We start from the raw sequence: 16,911 nt of genomic DNA, 5'->3' as shown, positions 1-16,911 counted from the left end.
AGCTGAAAACGCCATCTGTTTCCAATGAATCCCCCATAGTTTTTCACAATGTTTTTGGCAGATCTCTGCCTGCAAATTCCTTCAAGCCCTGAGTGCTTGTTTTTGTTGGGGGAGGGGAAACCCAGTCCACAGAGGCGGATTTGTTCCTTCCAAAACTCTCCAGTTTCTTTACCTCTCTTTTTTTTTTTTTTTTTTTTTCATTTGCAAGGGGGGAAAAAAAAGGGGAGAGAAAGCAGAAGGGAGAAAGAAAAGCTCTAAGGCTTAAATCTCCCCGTCTCTCTTTTTTTTTTTTTCAGTAAAACTTTCCTTTTACTCTTTATAATTTATTAATTTTTAAATCGCCTCTGCCTTTCTTTTGCATAACCGTAGGTGAAGCAGTCTTGCACACACATGTAGGAAATAAATAAATAACTGCTTTCTTTACGCCCTTCCTCCCCTCTTTGCCCTCTTGGCCCTCTTCCGAAGGCGAAAGGAAAACCTTTCCAGTGCTGGCCCTCTGGACCTCACTTCTCCCGTGGGACTTCCCAGCAAGGCTGGAAGCTGAACCCCCTGTTTTTTCTGGAAGCTCTGGAGCTGCTCCCATATGTGTTGCTTAACGCCCTTTTCGGAGCGGTTGAGTTGCAAAGCGTCGAGGCTGTGAGATTTACGGTGCAAGAAAGAACTTGATAGGAGATCTGGCTGGCTGCTTTGTTTGATTCTCCCTTCAGCAGTCAAATAAGGTGCAAAGAACTGGCAGAACGAGGCGATCCGGAGCCCGCGGGAGTGGGGCGCAGGCGGAGACGGGGCTCCCCGTGCCCAGGGCTTGGGAGCGCGCTGGGGGCTTTTTTGAAAGCTTTTTGGGGTGGCGAGGTTGGGGGAAAAAAGGGGGGGATTTATTCCTTGACATATCCCTTGCCCCTTTTTCCCCTGCGCTTCCTGGGAATTTGTGGGTTCCCAGTGGATTCCCAGCAACGAGGAGGCTTCGCACCCCTCCTGATTACCCGGGGTGAGCAGGGCCGCTGCAGGCTGCCCAGGCGGGCGCTCAGCGTGTCAGATTAGTGCCTCGCCGAGTCTTGTCCTATTTATTTATTTGCTTAACCCCCCCCCTTACACTCGCACCCCGGGCTGGATTCCCACTCTTGCTACTCTCACACCGATGGCTTCGCCCTGCTACCTCCTGGGCAGCCCCCACCAGTGAGTGCCCTCGGGCTGGGGGCACTGGCGTGGCTCAGGATGACCATGGAGCAGCTGGGGAAGGAGGTCTGGCTGGAGCAGGCCACTGCTGACAGTTCCCCTGGCAGAAACCCTCCTTGGAGCTTGTGCAGAGTCCCAGTGCTGAATGCTCACAGGCACTCTCCCCTCCCAGCTGAGACCCTGATTTCCTGGGGTGCTTAGCTGACCCCCATCTGTGCATCGCAGTACAGGCTGTGCAGAGTTTTCTTGGAGATCCTTTTGTGCCCTTTTGTACTTCCAAAATCAGACCCTGGGTGTTTTGCTCCAGGTGCATCGGGTTTTGCCTTCCCCCATCGTACTAAGCCTTGGCTGTCCCCATTTGTTTCCAGCTTTGCCTCTCCTGCCTCCAAAAAAATTCGGAATTTTCTAGCCTTGGTCCATCCAGGCAACGCGGTAGGTTCTAGATAAAGATCCAACCCTACTGGGAGATGGATCGGATGGGTTGATAAATGGCTTTTGTCTCAGTAACAGGGAGGTGATAGCAGCATTAAGCTGAAATTGAGATGGGGGGCTTAGAGGCTGCTGAGGCAACACCCCCCCCAACGCTGTGAAGGGGGAACCCAACCTGGGGAAGGTGGAGGCAGGGGAGGAGGCGCCGGTGCGGGATGTTGTCAGGGCAGAGAAGAAGGGAGGGATTCAAACGTAAACCTGGAAATATTTTGGCTTCCCTGTTTTGTTGCTTGCTCGGAGCTCATCTGGTACTTGGAACAGTGAGTACTTTGCCATTGCCAGAAAGGCTTGTTGTGGGGCTGGAAGGAGGCACCTTGTTTTTAAAGTAGAGGTGGATACGTTGCTTTTTTCCACAAAAAAATCATTAAATTCCTGGCCCTTGGTTACTGGGAACAAGGCAATATTAAGAGTGACTTCGGGTTTATCATGGGAGCAGCTGAGGTTTCTTTCTCTGTGGCCTGGACAGCTGTGCCGAGTCGGATGTGCACATGAAAGTGCTCACAGGGCTGGGCAGCCACAAAAACTTCCTGACCTGGGGGCTCTTCTTGGGCTCTGCACCGACCTGCTGTCCCTGGAGAGCCAGGCTGCGGCCCCAGTGACAAAGAGTTTTGTGGTCACTCTTCTGGCTCCCTAATGGGCACATCCCATAAAGCATCGTAGGCGCTGGCAGGGCAGTGTGTGGCCCGAGTGAGCCCTTCCTCAGCCCGTCAGTCCTTCAGGGGATCCCACAGCCAAGCCCTACTGCCCTCAAGGGATGAGTGTTAGTGGGATAGAGGAGAAGGTCAGAGATGAGGGCTTGTGGTCCCTTTGGATGAGTTTGATTTGGTTTGATTTGCTTTTCCTGTTGGAGCAGTCACCAAACTTGGAGTAAAGGGGAGTGTGGGAACCCAGGACCAAAAAAGCCTCAGGGTTCCAGGTGGTTTGAAGGGGGATGAGGTGAACTCAGGGCTGCTGCAGTCCAGAAGTGATGTGTGCTGGAGTGATAGGGAGGGGTTTTTGGAGAGCATGGGCAATGCTGGGAGATGCAGCTGTGGTGAGGCAGGTGAGGGGATGTCCTGGCAAATCCCATCCTGATCAGGAGAGAGCTGTGCAGGCAGGGCCCTGCTTGGCTGTGCGCAGCATCCAGAGCACAGTTGTTAGAGGAGAGCTCCTAAATGCCTTTAAAAAGCTCTGTAGCCTGCACTTGGCAGCTACTGGGATGAAAAGAAGAGGATATTTATTCCCTTGTCCGTGAGCTCTCAAAATAACAGGGCGTTCGATTGTAGCCTCAAGATTGCTTTGCACTCAAGTGCAGCCCGGCTGAGTAAATCACTGCTCCACCAGCTGAAATTCCTGCAGCAAGGGGGAGAATTGAATTATGGCCAACTGCAAAACCAGATGCCATCCCCTTGATGAAGTCATCGAGCTCTCACTGCAGAGAGCAAGCTGGCTCCGACACACACACAGCCCGGGTAGGCACAGACTGAGTTGCTCTGTCTGACTGTGCTGTGTGGGGTGGCCGGGGGCTCGTGTCCCACAGCTGTGGGGACAGCAGGTCCTTCAGAAGGGTGTCGAGTCCCACTTTTCTGCTGCATGAGCATCTAGGGGAGCTTGGCCATTCAGTTCCCAGCAAGCAGAGCTATCCCTGACATATGGGGGTTTTTTATGGATCAGGCAGAGAGCAAGCTTCACTTGAGCCCAAAGAATTTTCTCCTCCCTCGGTTTCCTCTCCTTCCTGGACAGCTGTTGACTTTGGTCCCCAAAGCCCTAGTAATGATCTATGGCGGTTTGGGTTTTGGACAAGCTACCTTTTTCTCTTGCTGTGTGACACACTCCAGCTGGCCCTTTCTGAGATGACAAGGACATGTGGCAGGACATTTTAGGAATGGATCATGACTCTGGACTTCTCCAGCTCACAGTGATGAGAGTATTACTGTGCTGGGGATGGGAATGGGGGAGCAGCTGGACTGGGGGTGTGGATTCAGTTAGAAGGTTACTTTTTCTCTTAAAATTAAAACCTGAGCCCCAGGAGGGGCAGCAATCAAATGCATTGAAAAATGAGTAAACCTCTGAAGGTCTGTGGCTGTGATGGACGGACAGATACTGAGGCTTCTGTGGAGAATGAGTGATGGGGAGGGTGTCTGGTTCTGGGTGGGAGCCCAGCTTGCAGGAAGATCCCCTGCATCCCTGGGTGTGGCTCCAGCATCAGTCAGGTGTCCATATAGATTTTTGATGGGCTCATGGGGCTGCTGCCTTCCAGCCGGGCAGCTGCCACCCCACACCCTGCACAAAACCAACGCCTCCGATTGAGATGCCGCAATTTTTTGGCAGGCGTTTAATTGTATAAATTTGCCTCATCCAGATTTATGTGCTCCAGGCTTTTCTCCATCTCCTCGTTTTGTATCTCATTTACCTCTGCGTTTGAAGGGTTGAAATTTCACAAGAGCATGGCGGGGATGATTATTCCTAGAGGGAATCCACACCTGTGAGCAGAAAGCGTTTCCCTGCCAGCCCCGCCGCGGCCTGGGCGAGGGGGAGGAGGGTGAGGGACCCGCTGCCACACCTGGGGGGCCCCGGGCGCTGGTGGGTGGCAGCTGTGCCTTCAAAGGCACCCTGGGAAAACAGCTTCGGCGTGGGGAGAGTGATGTCTGCTGGAAACCTGAAACACTCGGCAGTGGGGGTGGTTGGCAGAGGTGACCTTATCCAAGTACCGCTGCTTCCGAGGGAGGGGGACACGGGTGGTGCTGGCTGGGGGAGGAAGCTGAGGGTGATGTACTGTGCAGGGATGAGAGTGCAAATCCACCTCTCTTCCCCCTGGGCTCGTCTTTGGTGAAACCCTTCACATCCTCAGTGTCCTCATCTGAAAAATGGACTACTCCGTACCCAAGGAGTTTTACTGGCTCATGGGAACTCTTGGTGAAAACGATGGGGTGCTCTCCCAACTGGGAAAGTCAGGTGTGCAACTCCACAACAGCTTCCCAGCCTGCAGCACACTGTGGTGCAGAGCCAGCACTTTTAGTGCCCTTCTGCAGATGGAGAGTCAGAGGAGATCACTTCCCTATTGCTTCCCTCCTTCCTTGTCCTCCACCCACCAGCTCATGGTGGAGCAAAACCTGCATCCTCTGAACCGTCCACCGGTGCTGCTTCCCCTGAGCAGGTGAAAGCTCAGTGGTTGTGGCAAAGGCAGCGCTCAGGCCTCAATCCCAGGAGGAAGATTTAAGAGCAAAGTCTGCGACCCCATTGCTGCGTTGTCTGATTCCTCCTCTCAGCCCGCTGTGCCTGCTCGGCTTCCCAAGATTTTCCAGTTGTTCTCAGAGCAGCATGGCCCTGGCTGCCACGTCCATGGCTGGTGCCCTCTCCAGTGGTGTCTGCTCGCTCTTCTCCCTGCATGGGGATGTCGAGGTGAGGCTGGAAGAGGAGCAGGGCTGGCCGGGGTGGGGGGTGCTGGGGAGAGATGCATTTGCTCCCGCTGAGCATGCCGGGTCAGCGGTAAGCTGACTCTCCGAGCCAAAAGAGCTGACTAAGTGACAGGAGCCATCAAGGGCTCCTTCGGCAGCATCCAACAGTTTGTGCTGTAGCCGGTGAAGACACTGACTCTGCTTGTTTCCTGCCTGTACTTGCCCCATGTCTCTGCGACGCCTGGAGAGGAGAGATGGGGGGCTGTGAACTCGGCGCTGAGGACAAAAGGGAGTTGGCCGTGACAGGTCCTCCGGATGCTTTAGTAATTGACACAAGTTGAAACGAGAAAACTCCTTCTTGTGTCCTTCTTTTGACTTAAAGGAACTGGTTTCTTCCTTTCCCCAGCATCCTCTTGAGCAAGACAAGGACTGGGTTAAACGAGGCTGTGTCGATTGAGGTGTGCTCGCTGGTACATCTAAAGTTACTCTATCCTACACAAGTACAGCCTTTGCCTGGATTTAATGCATGTACTGTTTTTGCCAGTGGAAAGGAGCACAAAACCCCGGCCCCAGCGTGGAAGGTGGCCCCACCGAGCCAACCTCCCCACGCACACCCTTGCAAAATATGAGCCCGAGCTCTTTAAGAGTCAGGTTTATTTTTCTCCTTCAGTTCCCTCCTCCCGGTCCTCCCCCCACTTCAGTGCAACTGAAACCTGATCTAATCCCTTTGCACATGGGTAATTTATTGGTCTATTGGGCTTTTCTTGATGGCAAATTGCATTGTCTTTCTTCCTGGGTTGAGGCTTTGGAGCAGTTTGCTGCATTCCTGCAGCTCTTTTCTCAGGGCTGATCTTTCACACCCCCTCTGAGCACAGTCAAATCAGTTTTATTGGGCCTCTTTGTTATGCAAACAAGGCAATAATAACCAGGCTATTATTCTGCAAGATTGTGCTTGATTAACAGTTCAAAGGAGGTCGCTGGAAGAGCCCGGCACTGCCTTCCCGCACAAATCCTTTCACCAAGCTTGGGTCAGGTGGCCCTTGGGTCTTCCTCGCCCCAGGGTGCCCTGAAGGGCTTCGGGAGAGCTGCCCCTGCCCACGACACCGCATCCATCATCCCTCAGGGCTGCCGGTGGCACCGATGGGCTCGTTTCTCTCCCTGGTGTGACAAGGCGCCGGTTGATCCGTGTCATAAAATAGACTCACAGAATGGTTTGGGTCGGAAAGGACCTTTAAAAGTCACCTTATCCAACCCCCCTGCCATTGGCAGGAGCAGCTTGAACGTTTCCTGGGATGGGGCACTCACCACCTCTCTGGGCAACCTGTGCCAGTGTTTCAGCACGCTTGTTCTAAAAAGTTTCTTCCTTATATCTGATCTGACAACCCTCCTGGGCATCAAGATGTGAGACCAGCGTGGCCACCATTGGGGTGGCTCATGTAGACTTCAGCAAAGGGCTGATGTTCATTTCCTCAGTTTTTGCTTTGGACTCCTGAAACCTTGCTGGAAGGGATCCCTTCAACCATGTTTTAAGCAGCAGTATGATTTATTTTTTTCTAACTCTTTTGGGATCATTTTGGTGTTGGTAGTGACTGCTGGTCCGCCTGTGAGCAGAGCAGCCCACATCTCCTGGCAAATGTTGCTGGTATTTAGCACCTCAGAGAATCGTGCCTTTCCTATTGAGGTGTCAGCATAAATATGTTTATTTAGATTACTTAAATAAATATGTGTTTAGGAGCCTAAGTCTGGGTGCTCAGATCTGAGGCCAAAGGTAATTACGTTTTACCGTGTTCTCTGAAAAAGTCTTTTACTGCATGTGTGAGGCTTGCACATCTACACTTCAATCCATGTATTTGGAAAAACGCGGGGTGATGTATTTGCATCACATGTGGGTGATGAAATACTTTCCAGCCCGTTAGTAACCAAGAGGATATTAAACAACATCTTTTAGCAGTGAACACTTTAAAATTAACAGGTCTGGTTAAAATGCAATCAAGAGTCTTAAAAGAATTGGCTTTTGCTTACTGAAATTAATTTCCAGTAATTCTCTTTGTTAAGAGAAATTACAGGAGAACAGATGAAATGTTGATTCAGTGCTCGTTTTCTGAAAGAGTGTGATTTGGGTAAACAAAATCCAGGTTACCTGACACCAGCTTAAGGGAAAATAGGGGAGCACTGGTAATTAAGTGCTGTTAAAGTTAGATGCGTGCATGTAGTATGTTTGAACACTTAATTTGACAACGAGTAATATTACATACTGAGCAACAGAACTGCTTTCGTGTGATACCCCAAACACCTGAGTGTGTGTTTGGTGGTCCATGGGATGCTTGCTCAGTGAAGGACCGGTTCTCTCCAAACCAGGAGCTCTGGAAAAGGCCACATCTCAGTGCCTGCTAAATTCAGTGTCCCGGTGAAAGAGGCAACCACGGAGAGCTGTGAGCGTGTCCTTTATCCATATCGCCTGTCAGGGTGGTAGGTTGTGCAGGAAACAAGGCTGCTGGAGGGAGGTCTGATGGTGGGGCTGGGCAAACACCTTCCAGTGAGAACTTAAAAGTGCAAACCGTTTAGCTTATCTGGAGGATTGACAAGGGACTCGATTGCAGTGTGTAAATATCTTTGTGGGAAACACACTGGTTACTAACGGACCTTTTACTGCTTTGGAGAAAAATCGCTGGTTCTTTTTATGTCCTTACAATGAAGTCAGATAAAATCCACTTAGAACCAAGACCCGTGTTTTGTAAAGGTGATAAACTCCTGAAACAGCCTGCCGAGGAACGGGGCAGCTTTTCAGACTGCACAGACCGCAGGAATCCTCATGGGAGGTGTACCTGAACAAATGGGGGGCACTGGGCTACACGGCGGGGGGGGCTGCCCTAGTCCAGGTGGTTTTATGATGTCTTCTGGCTTTAAACTCTCCAAAAACGTTGGGTTCAAGATAGCGAAGGAAATTTTGTCCCTGGGTTGAGTACCACCAAGGTCTTGAAAGGAAGATGATGGGGAATTTGGAAGGTGGCTGGAGGGGTTGAAGCCACCTGCCTATGGGATGAAGGACCCTTTGCCATGGAAAAGAATTCACCCAGACCTGGGGATGTCTTACAGATCCCAGGAGAGCCTTGCTGGGTTCCTGCTTGAGAGGGATTTGTTTCCGTGCTAAGTCATCTGTGCTTGAAAAACAGATCCATTGTGAGTCGATGGAAAATAGATTATGCGAAATTGAATAAACATCGTTTCTTGGCCCGGTTACAAATGAGCCTGCGCCGCTGTGCCAAAGCTGCTGCCAGAGGGGAGAGGCATGGCTTGTCGGGAGGGGTAAGGGTCGTGTTTGCTCTCCTCCACAGCCTTTGCTGGCCCAGCAGCGTGAGGGAATCGCCAAGCCTGGTGGCCGCTGGTGAGGTTGGAGAAATGTCCAAAGGGAGAGGCCAGGCGTGAGCGGACGGGGAGGGCGCGCGGCACCTGGCCTTGGAGATCGGGCCTTATATGGGGCCCTGAGCAAAACAGCCAGAAGGGGACCGGTGCCAAAACTGCAGCGATAACATCTCAGAGCAGAACGCTCCCCCTTCAGGCCCAGGGAGGAAGGAGATGGTGCTTCCCTGCCCTCCGTTTTGTTGGGATTTTTTTAATTCAGTACCTTATAAAGTCATGTGTGACCCTGGGCAGAGTGGCAGTGAGGGATGCTCAGCACTGGGCTGTGTTTTGCACTGGGTGTTGGGGGCCTGTTTTGCGAATAGGCAAAACATAGGCATGCTGCAGCTCATGCCTGAATCTCCTGATCCAAGAGAATGAAGCAGGTCCTGAAAGAACAAGGGGCTGGCTGTGGCTTTGTTCCTGCTAAAAAATTCGCTTCTACACAGCAGCTGAAGGGCTGGAGCAGCCAGAGTACCGCTGCAGCCTGGACTCTTCTCTCAGGATGGGATGCTTTGTGTAGTGCATCCTGGTGCCTTACCACGCTGTGGGGTATATGGGTCTTGTGTGTCTGGGGATGTGTCCTCCAGCTCTTCCTGGGGCTGTGCTGGCAAGTCTGTCTGCAGTGACAGCGCCTTCTGCCACATGCAACCTCAAGGCATCCTCAAGCTGTACATTAGCATAACTACTAGGGAGCAATGACTTTAATTGCCTGATGCCACAAGGGTTTGGGATAACCAGCAGTGGTGGCACTGGCCACACTCCTTTGTGCTGTTTTGACTCCTACCTTCCACTATGATAGTCCTGGAAAACCACAGTCCTGGAATGCATGAGAGAGGAATATGAAATAATAAATATTTTTAAATGTTTCCCATGCATGCAGAAGACTTAGCAGGAATGTAAACCTATGTCCCAGGTCAGAACCTTGTTGTTGAGTCACCTCTGGTCAATGATGAGTTAAAGACTTTCCACAATACTTCTTGCAGGTTTAAATGGGATGCTGCCAAGACCAAACAGCTCCCGGGTACTCGGTGCTGTTGCTAGCATCTGAGTTTATTAAACATGAATTTTAAAACTCTGAGGAACCTGTCACCATTTCCTATTTGCACTTCACTCTTCTTGGAAACAGAGAGGAGACAGGCTTGTTTCTCACAGCCGAATTGCTTAGTGTTTTATAGTCTCAGTCTCCCTTTCTGATTTTCCAGCACCAACTCTGTTTAGGTTTCCAGCACTGTGATGTTTAAAACTAAAACATACTGTTTTCCCTGAAACAATACTGGGTTTTGTAACTTTCTTTCTAAACAAATCTGAAATGCTTTTGGCACATATGCCTTGCCAGGCTCAATTCTAAACAAACCCCGAGACAGGAGTATATGGGTATGCCTGTGAGAGGCACCACAAAAGCATCTGGAAATGGTGGGGCTTGACTTCTCCTCCTGCTGCCTTTTGTGCCTGAGCCTATCCTGTTTCCAAGCACTCCAAGGGGGTTGGTTAAGAGGAGAGAAAGGAAAATGCCATGAATTTTAAGTGGTGTGAGCCTGGGTTCACCCAGCAAGACTCCAAATTGGCAGGGGCAGAGCAGCGTCTGCGACAGTTCAGCGATGGCCAAGGTGCTTTTTTTGCACAGCTGCTTCCCAGGCTGCTCCAGGAAAGCCGCACTGCCCCAGGGAGCAGACATTGCAGGGGGGAAAAAAACAGGATCTGAATTTTCTTTGCCTTCCTCCTCCCTGCCAGGAAGCACCGGGGCTCCAGCTGAGCCCAGCACAGGCCCTGCAGCCTCTGGCTTCGCCTCCACCAGGGCGATGCGCGGCGGGTGGGAAGGGGAGGCGGGGGCTCACTGGCATCCCTGCACCTGCCACGCCGGTTTTTCTCCTCCACCTCTTGTTCTCTCTCAGTGGTGGGGAACGGGCTCCCGGGGCTGGGCAGAGCCGCACAGCAGCCAAGAAAGAGGTTTTTTTGGCTCCTAATTCTTTCTGGTGGTGCAGGAACGCGGGCAAGTATTGCACCCGTCACTGCTGCATCCATGGGGATGGTGGGGTGGCCTCTGGCTGTGCTGCAGGGTTGGGTCACGGTCCTGCTCTAACCTGGCATGTGGCTGGGCACAGCAGTTTTGCTGGCGCTGGGTTTCCCCATTCCCATGAAGGAGGATAAGGAAGGCAGGCACATTTTTGTGCTGGTAGACCTCAGCCTGGACACAGCACCCAAAAACCTCATGCAGCACAGAGCTTTGAATGTCAAACCCTGAAAAGGCATTAAAAACCCCATTGCATCTTCACACCACATTAATGATCCTCCCTTATCGCTGCCTATGAATATGTCCCATTCTTCCACACCATGGTTTTCCCCCAGGAGCATTCATCTAAAGGCTGGGTGCTCTTTCCCTCTTTGGCTTAAATTGGGGCAGATCCTGTTGGTTTCTTTGGCTTTGATGCATGAGGGTTGGGTCATGTGAGAGGGTCACATCTGGTGAGCGAGGCCCCATCACGCGGTGGAGCCGGTGTCATGAGTTCGGGCCGCGCCAGGAGGGTGCAGCCTCTCGCTGGGGGTAGAGCTGGGTGTCCCGTCCCGCGGGTGAGCGCTGACCACCTCTGTGTGTTTTCCCTCCCCTCTCCCGCAGTGACGTCTCCATGCAAGATCCTCAAGTGCAACTCTGAGTTCTGGGCGGCCACATCGGGGTCCCACCACCTGGGCGCGGAGGAGGCGCCCGAGTTCTGCACGGCGCTGCGCGCGTACGCGCACTGCACCCGCCGCACCGCCCGCACCTGCAGGGGCGACCTGGCCTACCACTCCGCCGTGCATGGCATAGACGATCTCATGGTGCAGCACAACTGCTCCAAGGATGGCCCCACGTCCCAGCCCCGCCTCCGGACATTGCCCCCTGGGGACAGCCAGGAGCGCTCCGACAGCCCCGAGATCTGCCACTATGAGAAGAGCTTTCACAAGCACTCGGCCACCCCCAACTACACCCACTGCGGGCTCTTCGGGGACCCCCACCTCAGGACTTTCACAGACACTTTCCAGACCTGCAAGGTGCAAGGGGCTTGGCCGCTCATAGACAATAACTACCTGAACGTCCAGGTCACCAACACGCCGGTGCTGCCCGGCTCGTCGGCCACCGCCACCAGCAAGGTGAGCCTTGGGCATGTCCCCAGGGGCAAGGACAGAGGGGCTTCTGAACAGGTTTTCTGTCCTCCATCTCTTCCCCCATTTGCAATTCTCCTTGGGGAGGGTAAGATGGAGCATGAGCTCCTCTGAATTAGAATGTTTGACCCTAAATATGAGACGTCCATTCTTTTATCCTCAGCCTTCGCTTAAATGGCCTGTGGTTTCTTCTTGAGCACATCCCGCCCCGTCATGGTGAGCAGGCTGAGGGTGCTGCAGCTCAGGGGGCCATCATGGCCAAGTGGGGGATTGCAAATTAAGAGGGCTCCCACCTTGGAACTCCAGATTGCTGAACAGCCAGACCAGGAATGATGGTAGCACTTCTTGGGGGAGACCTAAGGCCCAGGCAAACCCAGGACTGCCCTCCAGAGAGGGTACAGCTTGCAGGGAAAAGCCTGGAAGGAGCTGAGCTCCTCACACTGCCTTCCCCTTTGCCCAGGCTTGTAATTGTCTCTGTGGTTTGCAGCCAAGTCAAGGCATTTTGTGGGGAACAGACTGTTCTGGTGGTGCTTTGACAGCCTAAATCAACATCCTGAAGGTACGAGGCAAACACTGAGGAAACCCAACTGAAAATGTGCTGCTGTCATACAGCAGGACTTGTGTGGCACAGACTCAGCTTCAGGACAGACCTGGAGCTGAGGAACTGGTGTGCTGCCCCATGGTGCACGAGCTCTAAAGCTAACAGGGCACTTTTTGTGCCAAAAAAAAAAAAAAGGAGGCTCAGCAGGAGGCATCTTCTTGCTTTTGGAAAATGTCCTGTTCTGCCATGTCTGGGAGTTCCACGTCTTCTCCCTGTGTGCTGGGGAGAGAAGCATGTGTAGGATGGGCTGCTTCTCACTCTGGATGTGACCTCTTTATCCTGAGCTGGAGCTTGCACTGAGGTTTTGACCTGTCCCTGATAAACCTCCTAAAAGATACTCTGAACTCCTTACTCTCTAAAAGACATCGAAACCTGCTGAAGCTTGCAAGTCTGGCTTGAGGAAAGTGGTCCTTAAGGACCTGCTGGGATCGAAGGATCACCATCTTAATTGAGCCTTTTCTCTCCTTATCTGCCTCACGGGCTTGTGGTGAGGAGGGATTAGTCATGAGATCTGCAGCATGAGCTGTGGGGAGCACTGCTGTGTCATGGCTGGAGGACTGTGTGCTCTTGGAAAGGATGGGAGCACTCGGTCCATAGGGCTCTTTGTGTTTTCTGCTCACTTCTCCAGCCCTACCCCGCTCTGGCCAGGTCTCAGTCTGCCCCTCCAAGGGACCACAAGGAGGGAGGTCCCCTTTACCACTTCTCCCTCACAGGCAGAGGTGCAAGAGGAAGCGTCATTTGTGTGGAAAAGAAGAACAAGTTGCTCTTCTTCCCATGCAAACTCTACTGATCCTTCTCCTCAAGTCTGCCCCATAAAGCCAGGTCAGCAAGGGAAGAGCAAGTGCTGTGAGGTCCTTCCTCTGGCAAGGGATCTCAGCCAGTGGTGAGGTTGTGCTCACTTTGAATCATAGGATCACAGAATTAATTAAGGTTCAAAACCACCTCTGAGATCATTGAGTCCAACCATTAAACCAGCACTTCCAAGGCCACCACAAAATCACCCCTAGAAGGGCCATCCCATGGGAACACACTGAACACGTGTGTACCTGCGTGGTTGAGGTGGAGAATGACATGTTCTGAGGCCCAGAGGGGAAGACTCAGTTGGTCTTTGAGTGGCCAGGGAAAGGAAGAGGTACAGCCCTCTGGATGTAAATGTCATGGGAGTGAGAGAAGGAAGCTCCACTGCCTCTAAGGGAGTCAGAGCTCGTCCCCCGCTGCCATCTGCCAGCCCTGGAGGCAAGGCAGTGCTGCATGCACAGGCTTGCCGCCACAGGCCTGGGAGCAGGGATACTCCACCCAGCTCCAGCTGCAAGGAAGATCCTGTGTTGGGCCTGGAGATAACAGCACAGATCCAGGTGGTACATTCAGTTCAGCCTTTGGGTCTTAACTCCATACACTCTGTCCATATCCCTTTGCTGGAGCAGGATGACCATGTTTGTGTGGCTAAAAGTTGGGGCTTCTAAACCTGCAGCATCTGCCCATGAGCTGAAGGTTGCTCTCCCATCCAGACCGAGCATCCAGAGCTCTTCCACCTTCCACACCGCTTCTGGTGGTAGCTGTGTCCTCTCAGGTGGTCATTGCTGGTTGTAACCCTGTCCCTTTCCTCCCCCGCAGCTCACCATCATCTTCAAGAGCTTCCAGGAGTGTGTGGATCAGAAAGTGTACCAGGCAGAGATGGACGAGCTCCCCGCTGCCTTCGTCGATGGCTCCAAGAACGGTGGGGACAAGCACGGAGCCAACAGCCTGAAGATCACCGAGAAGGTGTCGGGCCAGCACATCGAGATCCAGGCCAAGTACATCGGCACCACCATCGTGGTGAGGCAGGTGGGGCGGTACCTCACCTTCGCCGTGCGCATGCCGGAGGAGGTGGTGAACGCCGTGGAGGACCGGGACAGTCAGGGCCTCTATCTGTGCCTCCGTGGTTGCCCACTCAACCAACAGATTGACTTCCAGACCATCCGCTCGGCTCAGGCCACGGAGGGTCGTGCTCGCAGGAAGGGGCCCAGCCTGCCGGCCCCCCCTGAGGCCTTCACCTACGAAACGGCCACGGCCAAGTGCAGGGAAAAGCTGCCTGTGGAGGATCTCTACTTCCAGTCCTGCGTCTTCGACCTCCTCACCACGGGGGACGTCAACTTCATGCTGGCTGCTTACTATGCCTTTGAGGATGTGAAGGTGCTTCACTCCAACAAAGACAAGCTGCACCTCTATGAAAGGACACGGGAGCTGGCCCCAGGCAACGTGGCTCCCACAGGGACACATCCCACCCTCTGGGTAGCACTGCTGTGTTTGAGTTGGTTGTGCTTGTTATAGAGGTTTGCTCCTTCACACCATGGAGAGCAGGGAAAGAGGAGCAGGAGGGAACCAGGGATGAGACGGAGGTGCTGGAAAACAGGAGGCTGGATATCAAGAGTCACATAGGTTGTCCTCAGACTTCAGTCTCTCTCATGACCGCAAGTCCTCTACCTTCCCAGCTCTTGCCTGGGAGGAACATGCTGCCAATGGGACCAGTCAGGAGTTTTTGCTGGACTGTACATTGTCTGGACCTTCCTCACCTCACTCCTCCTCCTGCTCCCAGCAGAGTGGGTGCTGAGGAACCCTTGTAGCTCCTCTCCTCATAGCGCTCCCCCAGGTCCCAAAAATGCACGTGGTGACTGTGACACTGGTGTGCATGAACATGGCTTTGTCTTCGGAGGCCAGAGCCCCTGAGGAGGGCACGAAGCAGCAAGACAGGGCCAAGCCTGGCCAGCACAGCAGGGCTGGATGTCCTGATCAGAATGGCTGAGCTCTGCTTTTTGGGCACGTCCTGCCCACAACCCTGTTGTTGCAGAAAGTGATGCAGAGGGCCAGAATGGTGGGGGATGATCCCACACTTGCTTGGCTGCTAGTGCCAGGCACCTTCTGGGTGGAAGGAGGATGTGTTCCTCAAGCCTTGGCCTGCATTTGCTGTGGTACAAAGGGCATCTCCCTATTCCAGCCAGTTCATCCGGCTGATTCACTCGGTAGTTTAATTCCTGTCTCCCTTGTCTCTGCCCGGACCCACCGTGGACTCTTGATGGCAATGGGAGAAACCTGGCCAGTATTCAAGTGGTTCCTGCAACTTCTGCCCAGCGTTGGATGAGTTTCTCACAGCATTCGCTCTCTGGTCCCCTTAAGCTGGCAGTGGGGCAGCTGCTCAGTGGGAGACCCAATCCACATGTCCCTCCAGCCTCTCACCGGCTCAGCCCGGCCCTGGGGTGGAGCAGGAGTGTGGCACTCCTTTTTTGCTGCTAGGTCTCTGCTCTGCTCCCCATCCTGGGGCCGCGGCTTGCAACCCCATTGCAGACCAGTCGCACCTTAAGCCCTTCTGGGCTTGAATCAGAAATGGGGCAATGTTAGAAATCCAGCCAGGAGACGGGACGCAGCAGAGGACCCCCCCCAGCTGCCTCCAAATGTCTGTTCCCTGTCTCAAAACCATCAATAGTCTCCTTCCCCACCACGTATACTGCCCATCTCCTCCTTTCCGTGTTCCCCTGTGGTTCACCCCATTGCTCACTGAACAAATCAAGACCACTTTTGGTCTGCGCCTTTGAGACCCCCCTGGTGGATTTCCCCTCCTTTCCTCAGGGGGAAGTTCCCAGAAACAAGCCCCAAAACATGTGTAACACTTGGGGGCCCCTCTTTGCTCTCAAGGGAGGTCTCTGGGCATGATGAGACAAGCTATAGCACCAAAAGAGGTGGGAACAGGCTAGGTTTGGCAGTCTGAACTGGTGCCAAGAGGCAGCCTGGTGTAAATACTCAACGTGACTATTCATTGTGTCCTAACAGCTCTAGAGCTCCATTTGTAAAGCAGCAGAGAAATGCAAACTTGTGTCAATGGATGTAATTTATATTGTCTCTTTAATATATAGAGCCCTGGCATTGATCTTGTGTGACTGTACAGATGAAGAGATGTAATTGGTTTTAAATGTTTAAGGAAAGAAAAGAAACAAAAAGATGTGTTTACTACTTTGCTCCTTCCTTTGTTTGCTGGTGCCCCAGATATTCTGTTTAGGGAGATTTTGAAATAAGGATATCACAGTTAGGAGACTCTGAGGGGAGCAGCCACTGGACCACGGCACAGGACAGTTTAATTTCCCAATGCACTAATTGTTCAGCCAGGCTGATTTGGACTTTTTATTTCCTTTGTTCAAGAAAAAAAACCCCAAGTTTTTATCTTCCCTAGAAATTGAAAACTCAAGTTTTGAAAGCCAAAATTTGTCTCTGGGTCTGAGGAAACATTAGTTTCTTGCAGCATTGCCCCATATCTAACAGCAGCTGTTCACAGCATCCCTCTGAAGACACGGTGCTGCTTGAAAGCTGCCTGAGCTGGCCCAGCCACAGTGTGCCAACAGGTCAATAATTCCCTTAAGACCTCTCTTTCCTGTAAAACAATCACCCCACGGTACAATGTGCTGTGGTTTAGGGGTAGTTTCCACCCAAGGAAAGTCTGGTTATGGTATGGCTCAGTCCCTCTGTCCAGGTGGGTGCTCCAGTGGTGGCTGCTGGCATACAGTGGTTGGGGTATCCCTATTTTAGAAGCAAACAGTGAAGCACTTTATTTTGGTTGTGTTTGACCCAGTCCTGGTTAAAGGTGAAGTGTGGCCAAGAAGGACCCGATACTTGGAAACAAAAGAAAAAAAAATACATAGGCAAAGGGGGGGCATTATGAGAAGGCCCCCCCACCTCCCTGCGCTGAGACCCTCGGGAGTGTCA

General features: G+C 52.6%; 1 protein-coding gene across 1 annotated transcript in view; it reads left to right on the top strand.

Moving 5' to 3' along the window:
* Positions 1-14,564, top strand: part of RGMA (repulsive guidance molecule BMP co-receptor a) — a 22,178-nt gene extending 7,614 nt beyond the window's left edge. Inside the window, exons 3-4 of the mRNA XM_027877970.1 lie at positions 11,056-11,567; positions 13,795-14,564. Of these exons, the coding sequence (XP_027733771.1) occupies positions 11,056-11,567; positions 13,795-14,490 (1,208 nt within the window). The 3' untranslated portion in view covers positions 14,491-14,564. The remainder of the gene's footprint in view (positions 1-11,055; positions 11,568-13,794) is intronic.
* Positions 14,565-16,911: the final 2,347 nt, after the last annotated feature.

The sequence above is a fragment of the Empidonax traillii genome, unplaced genomic scaffold (genome assembly GCF_003031625.1).
Source record: "Empidonax traillii isolate 1590-97213 ecotype Southwest subspecies unplaced genomic scaffold, ASM303162v1 scaffold36:size2505666, whole genome shotgun sequence".
NCBI classification, from domain to species: domain Eukaryota; kingdom Metazoa; phylum Chordata; class Aves; order Passeriformes; family Tyrannidae; genus Empidonax; species Empidonax traillii.
Note: the sequence above shows the minus strand (reverse complement) of the source record. Positions and strands in the feature narration are given on the sequence as shown.